The 15,480-nt window shown below is 43.1% G+C and overlaps 1 protein-coding gene across 1 annotated transcript; it reads left to right on the top strand.

Moving 5' to 3' along the window:
• Positions 1–1,046: 1,046 nt before the first annotated feature.
• On the top strand, positions 1,047–13,910 carry PSMC6 (proteasome 26S subunit, ATPase 6). Its single transcript, XM_037394826.1, has 14 exons — positions 1,047–1,205; positions 1,846–1,925; positions 2,282–2,321; positions 2,526–2,578; positions 6,257–6,324; positions 6,772–6,886; positions 7,826–7,913; positions 8,119–8,180; positions 8,270–8,393; positions 8,751–8,812; positions 9,807–9,927; positions 10,015–10,095; positions 12,198–12,269; positions 13,430–13,910. Exons 1-14 carry the CDS (start codon positions 1,079–1,081, stop codon positions 13,546–13,548), a joined length of 1,212 nt encoding a protein of 403 aa, XP_037250723.1. The 5' UTR covers positions 1,047–1,078; the 3' UTR covers positions 13,549–13,910.
• Positions 13,911–15,480: the final 1,570 nt, after the last annotated feature.

Here is a 15,480-nt window from a genome sequence, read left to right as displayed (position 1 = left end):
CGGCCCGGCCAGGCCCGGCCCGCGGGGCTGCCGGCAGCGGAAGGGCGTCCGGGCCCTCACCGGGCAGCGGGGAGGCGGCCCGGGAAGGCTGCCCAACTTCTCGCCCGCGGTGACTCACTTGTGCCGGGACAGGGTGGCCCTGCCGGGAGGTGGGCGAAAGCCAGCCCGCGGTCAGAGCCCACGCCCGCAAAGGTGCTGCTGACCCGGGGCCCTCGGCAGCGGCCGGGCACTGCGGTGTGGGCGCTGTCCCGGGTCTGCCTGCCGTGCCAGCCCAGCAATCGGCCCGGCGTCCCGGGGGAGACCTGTGGCCCAGGACCACCGGCTCCGGGCAGTGCCTGGGAACTCCCCGGCCCGCGCGGGGCGAGGGGCGGCAGCTGGCCCCGCGGTGGGGCGGTGCCCGTGAGGGCACGCTGCCGGTCTCCGAGAGCGGGCGGGCAGCGCAGCGCCAGAGGGAACAGCCCCCGGCCTGCCGCGGCCCATCGTGCCCCGCTTTCTCACAGGCCCACGGGCCTTTCGTACTGGCCCTGGCTGCGCAAGGGACACGTCCAGCTTCTGCACCTGCAGGCAGCCGCTGCTCCTTAAGCCATAAACTACTAAGAGCCAGCACTGAAAACAAATCCTCGCGGATTCCGCTAATAGCGTTTTTAACCAGGCCGTAACCTAGTGACCCGGCTTTTCTGTTGATGGTCTCAAAACTCCCATTCGGCCTAGGCCCGGGGCAGCGGCTGCGAGAGGGAACCCTCACACGGCAGCCGAGGAGAGGAGCCGCGGGGGGCTGCTGAGGAGGCTCGGCCTGGCTGGCACCCGCGCCAGACACCGCTGGCCACGCGTGTGCGCACAGGCCCACGGATACACACCCGCAGAGACGCACAGGCCCGCACCGTGTGCGCGGGGCCCGGCCCCGGCCCCTGCCCCTGCCCACAGCCCGGCTGCGTGTTGGCGCCTGCTGCAATGCGCATGCGCGTCGCTGGGCGCGCACGCCCCCTCCGCGGCGGTGGGGGGCGCTGTGTCAGGGCGGGCGGGCGCGGGGGCGCGCTCCGGGGGGCGGGGCGGGCGCGCGGCCCTGCCCCCGGCGGCCATGGCCCTTCCCGGCATTCCCTATGAGCGGCGGTTGCTCATCATGGCGGACCCGAGAGACAAGGCGCTGCAGGACTACCGCAAGAAGCTGCTGGAGCATAAGGAGATCGACGGCCGTCTCAAGGAGTGTGAGCGCCCACCTGGGGCCGCCGCCCCGCGCCCTCACCCTCGCTGAGCGCCCGGGGAACCCAGAGGGAACCCGGTGGCCGCTGTGCCGGTGCCCGCGCTTCGTCATGGGCCTGGCCGGGCCCCGCGGGGCAGCGGCGGCCGCCCGGCCGAGGGGCGAGCGGGCGGGCAAGGTCTGGTGCCGCGGCCCCCCGCTCCTTCCTGGGAGCCGGGCCCTGGGAACCCCCTCGCTTTGGGATGAAGCCGGGCAGATCTCTTTCGCAGCTTCCCCCCTCCGTAATGTTTTTCTGTCAGCCTTTCGCTGTCCTGTTGCGGTGCCGTCCGTACAGCGTTGTGGCAGCAGCGTGGCCTCCCGTACCCCTGTCAGCGCTGTGCAGAGGCGCGGACGCCTTTGAATTGGAGCTTTTTAAAGGCTGGCTTGGTCTTTTAGATGTCTTTCTGCAGCGCTGTCACGAGTGAGAGGCACCGCTGTGCGGAGGGTGTGCAGGCTCTGGAGCTGCTGAGCAGCAGTGCTTGCAGGAGGGGGGCTTGGTGTGCTGCTATCTCCCACAGCCTAGCTCTACCCGCCGCTTTTCTGCTGCGAAAAGGACGTGATCGTGCCTTCTTGTTGGATTAAATCCTGTGTTTGTTTCCTTTTTCTAGTAAGGGAACAGCTGAAAGAGCTCACCAAGCAATATGAAAAATCAGAAAACGATCTCAAGGCCTTGCAGAGTGTCGGGCAGGTATGTAAGAAAAATGAGATTGTAGCATCCTGTGGTGGTGGTTGACAGTGAACTTGGCTGGAAATAGCATTTAAGTCCATTTTTGGCATCAAGAAAGACTAAGTGGGAACAGTCTGGCTAACAGAAATGGGGGCCTTACCATCAGTAATGGGCATACTGAGCACGTGGGGTAGAGAAGTTTTCTGTGTCCTGGTTACAGAAATGTGTTAAAGAAATAAAAGTACTGGCAAGCAGCGTGAAGCAAGAGAAAGAATTTCAAAGCTGATGATCATCTTCCATGTCCTGAAACACAAATTTAATGTTGTTTTGCAACGGTAATTTATCTGTAGGTTAATGCTGTGTTTATTCTTTTGCAGATTGTTGGCGAAGTTCTTAAACAGCTAACAGAAGAGAAATGTAAGTAGACTGGAGTGTTAGATTCTTTGAGATCTTGAAAATAAACTTTTGTAGTTAAAATCTGGCTAATGATTCTGAGGAGTAAAGAATTAAGAGTATTGGTAATCTAAGTATTGGCAGAAAAATATAACATACTGGATAGTTCAAAAGCAGAATTCAGAGCAGTGAATCAAGTACATTTGATTTGTTTTCTTCTCTCTCCAGTCATTGTGAAGGCTACAAATGGACCAAGATATGTGGTTGGCTGTCGCCGTCAGGTAACTGGTCTATGTGAATATTGGTTCGGAGTTTTGTTTTGGTTGAATATTAACATTGTTTTTCATAAGCTGGGTCCTTAATGTCCGTACTGGGATTAAGTATTTTCTTCTTTAATATGTATAGCACCTTGTTTTATACCACTGTCTGCTTGCCCTCTCCTTTTGTAGCTGGTAGTAGTGTAACTTCTTAGTAAAGACAAAGCAGTTCACAACATTCCTGGAACTTCACGTGTGTTTTATTCTTTTCCTTGAGTTGAAGCTATGTCTTTCTGTCTGATTTTGAACTCTCTGAAAGTTAATCATCACGATGAAAATTGATCAGCTGTGTAAGGTCTCCATTACTGTGTTGTGAATGCAGCATGTGACCATTGCTGTCACAGTGCTGAGCTTTAGATTTAATGTTGTGTAACTGTATATGTTGGTTTTTTTCTAATGCTTTTGCACTCCAGTCAGTAATTATGGTAGGTAAGGCCTCTGTTATAAACACTTTGAGGGATTTTTATTCGTCCTTAATGATGGTTAGAAAAAGCCCTGGCACTTCTAGTTCACAGGACAACAGCTTTCTTACCTACATCATAGCCTATAGAAATTAGACACTTTAATGCAGAACCTTGCTTACAGCATAATCCATCTGCTACAATCAGCAACAACTGCTTAGAGGTATTATTTGCTTTTTATTTTTATTAAAAACGTAAAGCAATCTGTTGCAGATGTGATGTAAATGCTTGTTGGTTAACTGAGCACTGAGTGTGACCCACTTAGAGTAATTAAACCCCATAGATTTGCTATTCCTTACCAAAGCTGCCTATTAAGCAGGAACCACAATAGTTGGTGAAAGTGTTCTACAATTGCAGAACTCTTGGGGGAGCAAAGTGAATCTCTAGTTAAATTTTACTACATTTTAAATTTTATTTTGTTACATTCCTGACTTTGAGAAGTGGAAGCAGAGAAGAATATGTATGAAATGTGAAGCTGTAAGGTATCTCTAAACAGAAATAGTGACCCCAGGGAAGGTTATGCATGCTGAGAAGGCAGCAGCATTTTACTTACTTATTTTAATGCACAAGTAAGTGCAAAATCTTTTAACAGCTCTGACCTCTCAGTGCATCTTGAACTAATTCCTTTGTGGTGGAGAAAGGTAACCTCAGCTGAGCTTTTAACACATCATGATTGTGGCACGTTGTCCTGTATTATTGAAGTGGTGAAAAATAGGAATTCCTTCAGTAAAAGGAGCACTGGGTAGTATTGATGTTAGAGGTGGCTTTTCTTTCTCTTTCTGAAGAGAATCTGATGTTCATTACAGAATTTTGAACTCTTACTGATGCTATGTAAAGACAGAAAAATCTGTTCACAAGACTAACATGTAAATGGTTTTGCAGTGCCACAAATCTCTGGATTAGCTTAAGATTTGTACGTGGAAGTTAAATTGAAGCACGGTGTGATAGAACTCCAATATCCAAAAGTTAACCAACTCTGTTTTAATGATTCATCTGTAATGGTATGGTGATGGCTGTAGGAGCCCACAGGCAACAAGCAAGTGGCAGAGTGGGGAGCCTGTTGTACTCTGAAGAATTTAAAAAGAGGGGCAGAGAGGGGTTTCCAGCTGTCAGAGGAATTCCAGGTGAAGGCCCACAATTAACAATACTTAAGCAGTAAGCACTGAACAAAAGTTGTGCAGCAAATATTTTCCTATGGTGTGTGTTTTTCAGTAAGGATGGACCTTTTCTCCTCCTTTTAGAGACAAACTATTTGAGAAGTGTGGGTACCAATAAGTGTGTTGGTTCCTGTAGTATATATACAAATATCCTTGACTTTCCTTGAGCATGCTGATGTGATATATTTTTGCTTGCATAAAAGAACTGCAAGAATTGCTACTATTGAAATGCTCTTCAAATACATAATGTTAAGCTTCATACCCTTCAAGGTGTTCTGGTGCAGACTCACTATTTTCTTTTGCTAGAGTGAACAAAAATTTTTTCTAGAACATAAGTGTATTTAATTCCACCTAGGGGCATGTGAAGTAGTCTTGTGAGGTTCTGTGTTGAAACAGAGATAAATGCTAAGGACTAGGTTGTGCTTGGACAAACCTGGCGTTGCAGCATGTACTTTCGAGTTTATTCTTCAGTAAAAACACTCTTTTGATCTTAAAAGATCCTTTATTTGATACCAGAGACTAGAAAAACATATCCATGATTGTTTTCAAAATGTCAAAATATCAAGGCAAATAATTCCCCATGGAGTGTTTCACAGACTAGAAGAACTAGTTTCTAATTAAAGTCCTTGTGGTTGTGCCACTGAGGAAGGAGAGTGACCCTGTTTAAATTGAAACAAAATTACTTCCCTATGTAAAGTGCATTTCCTAAGGAATTCAAGGTTTCTCTTTGTTTTCTTCTCACTGCAGCATAACTTAGATCTATTGGTCAATGTTGAATCTGATAGAATTTCAAGCCTTTACAGATTTCTTAAGATTAGGCAGCTGGAAAGAGGTCTTACTAATGCCCCCAGTAATAGAGTGACAGTTTGATCCTAAACACTACTAGAGACTCGAGGACCCACGTGAGCAAGGGACCTTACAAATCCCTACAGCAGGGGTGATGGGAAGCTTCAGGCAGTGCTTGTAGACAGCTGTCAAAATCCTTGTTCAGATGCCATCGAATAAATAGGCTTCATATTCTTCAAATGTGGATTGAGCGCCTCTTAAAAATTATAAAGTGGTGAGGTAATCTCTATGAAAGTTGTTCAAGGTTGGGTTGTGTGAGTAGCGAGATTGTTCTCCTGGACCAGGTTTCCTAAAAACAAGGTGAGAAACACAAGTTAGTTATTTTAATCCCAGCAGAATTTAGCAGGGTGTACTGGAATAGGACTGCTAATGTGTTTAAAAATCTCATAAAAAAAGAGTAAGCAGACAGAAACTGCTGAGGCAGACGAGTCGGGCATCTGAGGTAAATGTTACCAAGAGAATAACTGGAACGGCTGACTTTGCAGATGGGATATAAGTGGATATGTGAAAATATGCAAATGATGGAAGGCTTGGAGAAAATAGGTTAGGAACATCTGTTCACCCTTTCTGTCAGTCCAGAAATGAGAAGGCTGTTGAGTAGAAGGGTGACAAGTTCAGACTTAAATAGGCAGGCTGTTTTCTGTGTTCTGGAAGGATTGCTTACTTGTTTTGAAACAGCTGGTTCTGTCTTGTGTCGAGCAAAGGGGAGGATTAGATTTCTTACTAATCCAGTCAGATTGACAGCAGTAAAAGAAAGATAAAAATAATTACAGTCTAGAAAATAGTATTTGTTTTCAAAAGTGGTAGAGGTAAGTTAATGACTTGCTGTTCAATGACCCATTTCAATGTTAACAAAAATTCTTCTGGTCTGGTTTAGCTTAGCTGGTGTCCAGTTGTGACAGCTGGTTCATTGATGTAGGCCAGCTCCTGGATTGCTGCTTTTGAAGATTGTATTCCCATGAAACATCAGGCCAGCTTTTTCCCAGTTTAAGCATTCCTGAATATGGTGGTAACAGGACACAGTCTACTAAATAAGCTGCTTGGCATGTAGCTCAGTAGCCTTGTTTTCTTCTTGTGTGTGATTGAGCAAAGAGTGCAAGCTACAGTAAGCATCTTGGCTAAAACCATACGTTGTTTTGGAGCGTGGTTCTAATAGAAATACCTTCTTTGTGATCTAGCTTGACAAAAGTAAGCTGAAGCCGGGGACAAGAGTTGCTCTGGATATGACCACCCTGACTATTATGAGGTAGGTTGCTGCTCTACAGCTGCTCTTCTGCTCATCATATAAAGGGGGAGAAGTAGTGATCCGAGTAGGTTATTCAAACCTTTATGTAATCAGTTCTGTAATATTTTGTAAATGTTTTCTGCAAAGCAGTGCTTATGTAAGGACAATTACTCTGAGAGAATGCTTATGCATCTATTATATAGTTTAAAAAGAAATTGGTTGTTCTTTTAAAACAAAAAAATTCAGTTACAACTCAGCATTTTCAGCGGTGTTTCAGGCTTTGGTTTAAAACTTGAACAAGTTTGCTAGGTTTGGGGTTTATTTTGTTTTTTCAACAAACATACTTGTCTTGTTACCAAGGTTAGAGAAAAAGAAATAATTTTCATAGCTGCTGTAAAATTTATTGCAATAACTTTATAAATGTGTCTGCACCATGAAAAATGTCTACTCTTAACTCTTCTTTTGCAGATATTTGCCAAGGGAAGTGGATCCATTGGTTTATAATATGTCTCATGAAGATCCAGGGGATGTTTCATATTCGGAGATTGGAGGGTTGTCAGAACAAATCAGAGAACTGCGAGAGGTATCCAATATCTCAAACCCACATATCAGATAGTGGTGTATGTTCCGAATGAAGTTTTTCAGGGCAAAAATGTGTTACTGATGTTTATCCTAAACTATCGTGAGACAGACTGTTAAAGGATCCTACTACATTAGTGCTTCCCATGTTTCATTAACTTAGACCGCATTTTCCTATATTGGAAGATAACTTCTGAAGCATTGTTTAAATGTTTTTCAGCTTTGTAATTCTTTGTGGCAAACAGCAGCATGATGGTGGGGTGCTGGTGCGCTCATACTGAAGTAATCCTGTTCGTTGGGGCATCAGTGCTGCCGGCTGTGCAAGCCTGCCCAGGAATGCGGGTGTTTGAAGAACTCGTGCTGCTGTGAGCTAACTGACTGTAGCAGAGATTGTTTGTGTGCTGTGCTCTTACTTAGCAGTAGCAGGGAAAGATTATTCTTACCAAGCCCAGTTCTCAAACTGGCGATATCTTATCTCTGCTGTTACAGAAGCTTGGATTGAGATTAAAATGAAGAAAATCCTCCAAAGAAGAGGGTTTGAAGAATCCAAGACCCTTTAGGCTAAGGGAGTGCCATGAAGTCAAGTGGGAGGGCATAGTTAGGATTGACAACCAGCAAAGCAAACTTGAATTTTGCACAAAAGCTACTGGAATCACTCTGGGTAGTGGTATTAAGACAGCAGCAAAACATGGTTTGAGCGGTGTTGAGGGAAACAAGCCGTTGCAGAATTAAAGTCTGAGCAACGAGGGCAGGACTGTGGATCAATCCATTAGATCAATCTGACGTTTTCTTACTGGACTGTTTCTCATACAAAATATGCTGCCCAGATACATAAGAATACAGGTGTCTGGAAAACAGGCTGACGAGTGTACCATTAGCTTCCTGGGATTGCTGATCCATTTTAAAACTCACAGTCTTTGTTTGTTTATCTGTCTTTTCATAGGTAATAGAATTGCCACTTACAAACCCAGAATTATTCCAGCGTGTGGGAATTATACCTCCAAAAGGCTGCTTGCTCTATGGCCCCCCTGGTGAGTCTCATGAAAGGATAGCGAATGCTTAGCTGTCACTCTCAAATTGTGGCAATAGCCTTGTTTGTTTTTCTTTTCTTCTTGTGTTTTCTTTTTTTTTTTTATTCCTTTCTTCTTCTTTTTTCATTCCTTCTCTTTTTTTGGAAGTCAGTAGCATGCAGTGTTCTATTACTAGTTAAACAGTTTCAATCTCTTGTCTGTCCAGGTACAGGGAAAACACTTCTGGCCAGAGCTGTTGCTAGCCAGCTTGACTGCAACTTCCTGAAGGTATTGTACACTTACTCCTCTGGTCATACACATGCTTGGTCCGTTTGCTCTCCAGTCTCTTCATCCACATGTCTTTTGTCTTTCAAAAGGTTGTGTCAAGTTCGATAGTGGACAAGTACATTGGTGAAAGTGCACGACTGATCAGAGAGATGTTCAATTATGCCAGAGACCATCAGCCGTGTATCATTTTCATGGATGAGATAGATGCTATTGGTAAGGCTAATGGCCTGGAGGATGGCTAGAGTCTCCTTTTAATGCTGAAATAAGCTATGAAGCCATGATCTGTTGTCTTAGAGAGCGTGTGCATGTTTGTTCAGAAGAAACATAATGAGACAAGTGGTTCAGCTTCTTCCTGTAGCTATTGCAGCTAGCTTAGAACCATACCTGTTCATATCTGGCTTGGATATTTCTTACTATATGAAAAAGCATTTTAAAAATGTGTGTGTTTAACTCTTTAAATACCACCCCTCCTTCCCCCCAGTCTAAAAGTGATACCTAATTGTCTTCAGACTTAGTATTATATGGAGGCAAAAATAATACATTATAACTTAAGAGTTTGGTATGCTGCAGGTGGTCGCCGTTTTTCTGAAGGCACCTCAGCTGACAGAGAAATTCAGAGGACTCTGATGGAGGTGAGTGTCTGATCCCTGACTACATGTTGTGTTCTAAATAATAACACAGATGGGAATTGTTACACTATGGTCTGGCTCGGTAGAACTTTTTCCGAGTTAATAATCTTAAGCTAAAAGGGAACTAGGTGATACTTTTACAAAAGACAGCTGCACATCCTGATAACTCAGCCATGAATTCAACTTGGAGACAAATTGAAAGAATCTTTAAAATTGTGAAAATTATTTGGGATATTTCCTCTTCTTACTGTGACTTGACTTTGCTGCTTACTGCATAGTCTTTGAAGTTTTGTAGGGCCCCTCTTTTAGTCCCAGACACTTAACAATTTTAGAACTGTTGCAATTCAATTTTCAAAACTAGGAGAAGTAGTTGTATTTCTTTGTTTCTCTGCTAATTGGTCTGGTAAACTGGGTTGTGTGAAGAGAATTTTAAAACCATTGGTGACAATTAAGAACTCTGAAGCTAATGGGAAACTTCATTGGCCTATGTTTGCAAGCAGTGTGCCTGATTCAAAAGAATGTGTCTGCCTTACATAAAGAATTAAATTACTGTGACCAAAGAGCAAGTACTTTGAATCTTCACAATGAAATGTCTTCGTATGTGTGTATTAGTATTCTAGAGGCTGTTCTCCAAGTCTAATTTGAATGTCCTGTACTTAGTGCAATACAATTAAAATGTGTCAGCCAGCCATTGGCTCCTTTAGTCCTTGCACTGTTTTCATTGCTTTATTGTTTTAGCCACATCTTTCACGTTTGAGCTCTGCTTTGCTCAGTATCTTTTTCTCTGGGCAAAACATTTTCAGTGTCTCTTTTCAGCTCTTTATTTCTTATAGAATACTCAGGGAGCTTGCAGCCTTTCATTAAAAGGCTTGTAGCATTTTTTTCTGACTTACCTTTACTGCTTTTACACCTCGCTGAAAACACACAGAAAATAAGTAAATAGATCTCACTAGGAAGGTTTTGGGTTGTTTAAAAACAAACGTCTGTTTTCTATTAGTTATTGAATCAGATGGATGGATTCGATACTCTGCACAGAGTTAAAATGATTATGGCTACGAACAGACCAGACACTCTGGATCCTGCACTTCTGCGGCCTGGAAGACTGGATAGAAAAATCCGTGAGTTACTACTTCTCAGTGGCTGGAAGGAAGATATCCATATGAATTGTGCTTTTCTGCTTTTATTAAAGCTGTATTTCTTCCTAGATATTGATCTACCAAATGAACAAGCCAGATTAGATATTTTGAAGATTCATGCAGGTCCTATCACTAAACATGGTGAAATAGGTAAGTAGGAAGCTACCTGGATATCCTTCCTACTTCTGTTTGTGAAAATAGGAAGGGCGTGAGTTGTTAGGATGACTCAGCCCTTCTAATTCTTACCTTTACACTGGCCACCCAACTTTCCTTCTCTTGGGATTCTACTTTTTTTTTCTTTTAATGCATCCTGATTGAACTGTTGCTAAGTCTTCCTTTGCAAAGGAAAACCAAACATAAACCCTTGGAGCACAGTTGTAAACTGGAAAATCAACATGATTCTCATCAGATAGTTTCCTGTTTCTAAAGGAATAGCTTAATGCAAGTAACAGCATTCTTATTAGCTCCCCTCCCCCCCCCCCGCCTTCTCTGCAAAGAAAGAAGAATTGTTACTGCAGAAATCTGAAAACATAAAAGAATCTTTAAAAGTCACAGAGCAACTTACTTTGGAGATGGTGTAATGAAAACCTTGTTGTTTGGAGCAAGGCTTGTCTTTGGTTAGTGGTGTAGATTGCTCTCCCCAGAGGTTAAGGGGGAGAAGTATCTATTGGGTGAAACGGGGAAGGTTTATTTAATCACTGTGTTACTCTAAGCTAACCAGAGTCTTAGTTTCACAGTGACACTTAGGAGCTTTCTTAAAAAAAAAAAAGTAATTGTGATTTGCCTTTAAAATGACATTTGGCTGCCTTTTATTTCAGTAAGGCCCCACAGACCCTGCCTGCTTATTCCCAGCCCCTGGCTCTTTGCTGACATGAGCTATTCATGCAGACAGGCAGCAGGATCTGGATAGTGGAACTGATCTCGTTCACCATCTGGCTGCATAAACAGCTGCAGCTCAACAGAGGGGATGGCTCGGGAGTGGGAGTGAGCTGGGGGAGGGTGAGAGGGATGAGGATTGCCTTTCTTAGTATCACTGTTGGCTTAAACATGCATGCATGCATGCCACCGTAGTCTAAGGTAGAGAAGGCACTCCAAAGCAAATAATGAACCTGATGTAAAGTACTTCATCCTGTTTCCTTTATCTTTGGGCACTGGAGTAGGAGCAGGGTAGGATCATTTGTTTACACCATTTAACAACTTGAGATGTCAGATGGGTACTAGCTAAATTTCAGAAGGTGATGTGGGAAGACTGCAATGCTCAGCTTTATCCTGAAAGGAAGGCCAGAACTTAGCGGCAAGGCGGGGTATGAATTGCATTAAAATTCAAAGGTAACGACCTGTTCCAGTTTCCAGCATTGGATTCTCCTGCTGTGGGAAGAACCTAAACTCATAAACCTTGCAATGTTTGATATTGCTTAGTCCCTTTGCGCTGCTTTGCTTTTTTTTTTTTTTTTTTTTTTTTACTTTCCAGTTATGGGAAAACTTGTTTGTTGGACATTGTGCTACATGGAATTAAAATACAGTGGAATTAATACATGGAATTAAAATACAAACCCTAATCTCTTAAGGTTTTTTTGATTCTTAAGACAAAAATGTTCAGTTCAAATGTTCTGAATTTCATACAGAAGGTGAACTGTTTTGAAAAGTTTTGTAGAAAGTTGATGGTGGGGTTTTTTGGGGGTTTTTTTCTTTGTTTGTTTGTTTTTTTTTAAATCAGCAGCCTTGCAAAAGCCAGAACTTGCTGGAGGCTTAGCAGGTGCAGTGTTTTAGAAATTGATTCTAATAACTATAACTGTAGCCACTATTTTAGTAAGTATATGTGCATAAAATACCAGTTTTAATGTATCAAGACATCAAATGCCTTTAATAGATGCAGTTGTTTTAAGTAGGAAGAGACTGAGTTATGATCACTTGGAGATAAGTTTTCTGGTTGGTTACATCATTTAAATGATAAGAACATTGCCTTGATGTAGCTTTTCTTGCATTTCATGTTGATGCTTGTAACCACAAGTTAGTGTCTTTGGGATTTAATTATATAATACAAGCTTTTGGCTGCAGTACATTTCTGCAGTATATTTAATGGAAGGGGTAAGACAGCTGATGATTTCAGTTAAATTAATGTATCAGTCTAGTGGACAGCTATCTATTTGCAGTAAAATCGAAGTAAAGTCTTAGTTGGATATGTATTTTGTTGGCATCTGTAATTAGAAGTGTGAATTTATTTCTAATTGGCATTAATGTTTTGTGAATAGATTATGAAGCAATTGTGAAGCTTTCAGATGGCTTTAATGGAGCAGACTTGAGAAATGTCTGTACTGAAGCAGGTATTTTCTTAACTCTTAATTTTAGTGTGCTAAGTCTTGGTTAACGCTGAACATTCAAGCTGGTTCTCTGATACTTCTGTCAATGGATTAAAATCGGGAAGTCAAAAATGTTCTGCTGGAACACAGCACTTGTTCACTGATGCTCACTTTTTGTATTCCTTTCTTAAGGGCTAGATAGCATTTACTTAATGGAAATGTTAGTGTCTGGACACTACCAAAATGCCGAAAGAGTTGCACGTTTCACAGCATGGCACGCACATCTGGACTGTTAAGCATTAGCAGCAGCCTGGTGATACGCCCTGAAGCTTCAATGGAACAACTTGGAAGAAAATATTTTTGCTTTCTTCGAAGTTTCCTTATGATCTGTACGGTCACCCAGAACTTGATTCTTTACATCCTTCCTCTAAGGTTACCGATGAGTAACAAGTCTTTTAGCAGGTGTGCAGATAAACCAGCTGGGCACAGCAGCAGTCCAGCTGATACATGCAGATCTGCTGCCAGTTCAGAGCAGCAGCATTGCGTTCGTGTGACATGACATCTGCTAATATCCCGTGCCGTAGGCAAGCTGGATCACACAGAGTTACGTGGATTTGGGCACTGTCCTGTGGCATGTGTGATACAAAAGGTTATCTGTAGTTCAGATTCAGCACAATGGGAGGAAAAACCAAGCCATGTCATTTCTGAACTGGAGCTGGCCTCTAACCACTTGTTGGCCGAGTATTGTGACATATGTCATACTGTCCCATGAGAACTAAAAAGATTCCAGAAGCAGCCACGGTACCCCTTTTTCTCCTTTTTGTAAAGAATCCAAGTTTCTCAGCACCTGGGTGACTGGAGAGTTAATACTATTACATGCTTTTTCCACATTGTAAATTCATTGTAGGGTTTGCCTGCATGAGAAGGCTGAGTAACACAGTACGTATGCACTCATAGTTCACACAAGTCGTAAATTTCATCTTAGCAATCACCTAGTTCAGAAAGGTGACCTCACTGTAGTTTACTTCTCTTCCTCACATCCAGTACCTGCATGTAAAAGTTTACATGCTAACAGTGTAACTTGGATCTGTTTTCACTTCAATTTGAGTGATTCTTTATGTACTGTCTTCTCTACTGTTGCTGCAAGAAGCACCAACTTATTCCTGTTAAATTACTCTTCACAGGTATGTTTGCGATCCGTGCTGATCATGACTTTGTAGTTCAGGAAGACTTCATGAAAGCTGTGAGAAAAGTGGCTGATTCTAAGAAGCTGGAGTCCAAGCTTGACTACAAACCTGTTTAACCATATAACTTGTGATTGACTGCACATGTCATGCTGGATTAATGTATAAAAAGAGAGAAATAATGTTCCTCTTCATTATTTTAAGGTGTTTGTGTAACGTAGCTAGTAATTTGGTAACACTAGTTGCAAGTTGGCTGCACAAGTGTGTTTTCTGTACAATTCTGAAATGCAATATTCATTACAGCCCAGGTTAAGTAAAATGTGTGGAGACGTGTTCTGTTAGCAGTTACGGTTGGAATTTATAAATGTGCCTGAAAGGGTTAGCAGACTTTCAGAAAGTAATTTTGTTTTGTGACTTTTTTATATCGGTAAATTTCCTTTCCCCAAACAATTTATGAATAAAACTTGTTTAAATCTGCTTATCCTGGTGTACCTTCTCTGTAACTGTTGAAGAGTGTTGAATTATGTGTCTTCAGAATTTGAAGAGGAACTTTTCCCTGGTGTAGGGATTGTATTGGAGTCCTATGCCTTACATACCAAATGGAGGCCACCCTCTCTCAGACAGAGGAGAGACAAGCGGTGTTTACTCCACTGCTGAAGTCTGGGAAGATAATTTAGCTGAGCTAGCGTAATTATTGCGGGAAGTCAGTGAGTCTTAAATAAGTTTGCTGTCTTTCCTTATGCTGGGATAACTCCTGTCCTGAATGCCAGCTATAGACAAAGGCATCTAAGTGGAGGTGGAGAAACTGACAGCAGTTTGATAGGTAAAAGTTTTGGTTACAGCTTTTGGGGGGGGGGGGGAGATAGGCGAGATGGGATTTCCTTTCCAAGTTCCCATTTCAGCTGCTCTGTATAGACAGGAACTGTCCAATATAATTGGAACCTGCAGTGCTTTAGATGCACCAAGTGGGGTACCTAATACTTCTGGAGCGCTGAACGGGGCTTTGCCATGCAACTTACCTTCCGAGGCTGGAAACTGGCCATATGCTGGTTGCCTTTGTGCTCCCTGAAAGTTGACTGCTGCAGCTGAGTAATCACTGAAACAAAAGTGTAGAGGCTAAGATGTTGGTGTTCTTAAGGGCATCTGTCACTATGCCTTTTTGTTTCCCAATCAGTTCCACCTGAGGGGTGTGCATGCAGATTGACTGCACTGTGCAACTTACCTAAATGTTGGGCTGGAACAGTAGTCTACTAGACTGTACTTCTGACTACTTTTAATTATCCTAATTGGATTACTCTGGGCATGCTCAGCTGACAGACAAATAAATTAGATTAACTCTAGACTTCCCAGGAAACATGCTGCTTAACAGCATCTCCCTGGCAGTTTTAATAGCCATGTTCTATTTCTTCCCCCATCAGCGTGAGACAAAACAGCGTAGGGTGTGGAACAGTTACAACAGGACAGGTAACAATATTTTCATGTTCATATGGCTAATGATTATTACGGACTTTTTTTTTTTTCCTGGTTAGTGTGAAAACTTCCTCTAAAGACTCTGTCAGGAGAGTAAAAATGCAAATCTCACTTTTAGTTTACCGTAAGGCTCTTTTGAGTGCAGCTTGTACAGAGCTGCTAGGTCTGAGCACTACAGCCAGTGTGCTTGGAACAATTAGAAGTTTCTGAGCACTGCAGTGATATAAACAGTGAGCTGAGCTTCTGGCATTACCTTGGAGGAGGGTAAAAGGTGGCAAACTGTTTCTGGAAGCCCTGTGAATGTTTATAGCTCGTTTTTGAAGATCAGGCATAAGTAAGGCTACTGACACACATCCCTGTTCCTATTCTTGATGCCAGCTTTAGGTGGGAGCTGCAGTTTTGCTGTCGCTTTCTCCTTTGCCGACTCATTTTCCATCGTTCACTGAAAGGAAGTTGCAGTGCTGAAGGAACAGTTGCTGAAACGTGATCGTCAAAGGTTTCTCAAGGCGGGAAATGAGCAAATAAGCAAAACGTTTTAATAGTTTGGGGTGGTACCCTCAGAGTCCAGCAGAACATGGGAC

The sequence above is a fragment of the Falco rusticolus genome, chromosome 7, assembly GCF_015220075.1.
Source record: "Falco rusticolus isolate bFalRus1 chromosome 7, bFalRus1.pri, whole genome shotgun sequence".
NCBI classification, from domain to species: Eukaryota; Metazoa; Chordata; class Aves; order Falconiformes; family Falconidae; genus Falco; species Falco rusticolus.
Note: the sequence above shows the minus strand (reverse complement) of the source record. Positions and strands in the feature narration are given on the sequence as shown.

Coding starts and splice junctions, on each gene's coding strand:
- PSMC6 (XM_037394826.1), top strand. CDS start 1,079: ATGGCCCTTCCCGGCATTCCCTATGAGCGGCGGTTGCTCATCATGGCG. Junction 2,322..2,525: donor ACAGCTAACAGAAGAGAAAT/GTAAGTAGACTG, acceptor TTCTCTCTCCAG/TCATTGTGAAGGCTACAAAT. Junction 6,887..7,825: donor AAATCAGAGAACTGCGAGAG/GTATCCAATATC, acceptor GTCTTTTCATAG/GTAATAGAATTGCCACTTAC.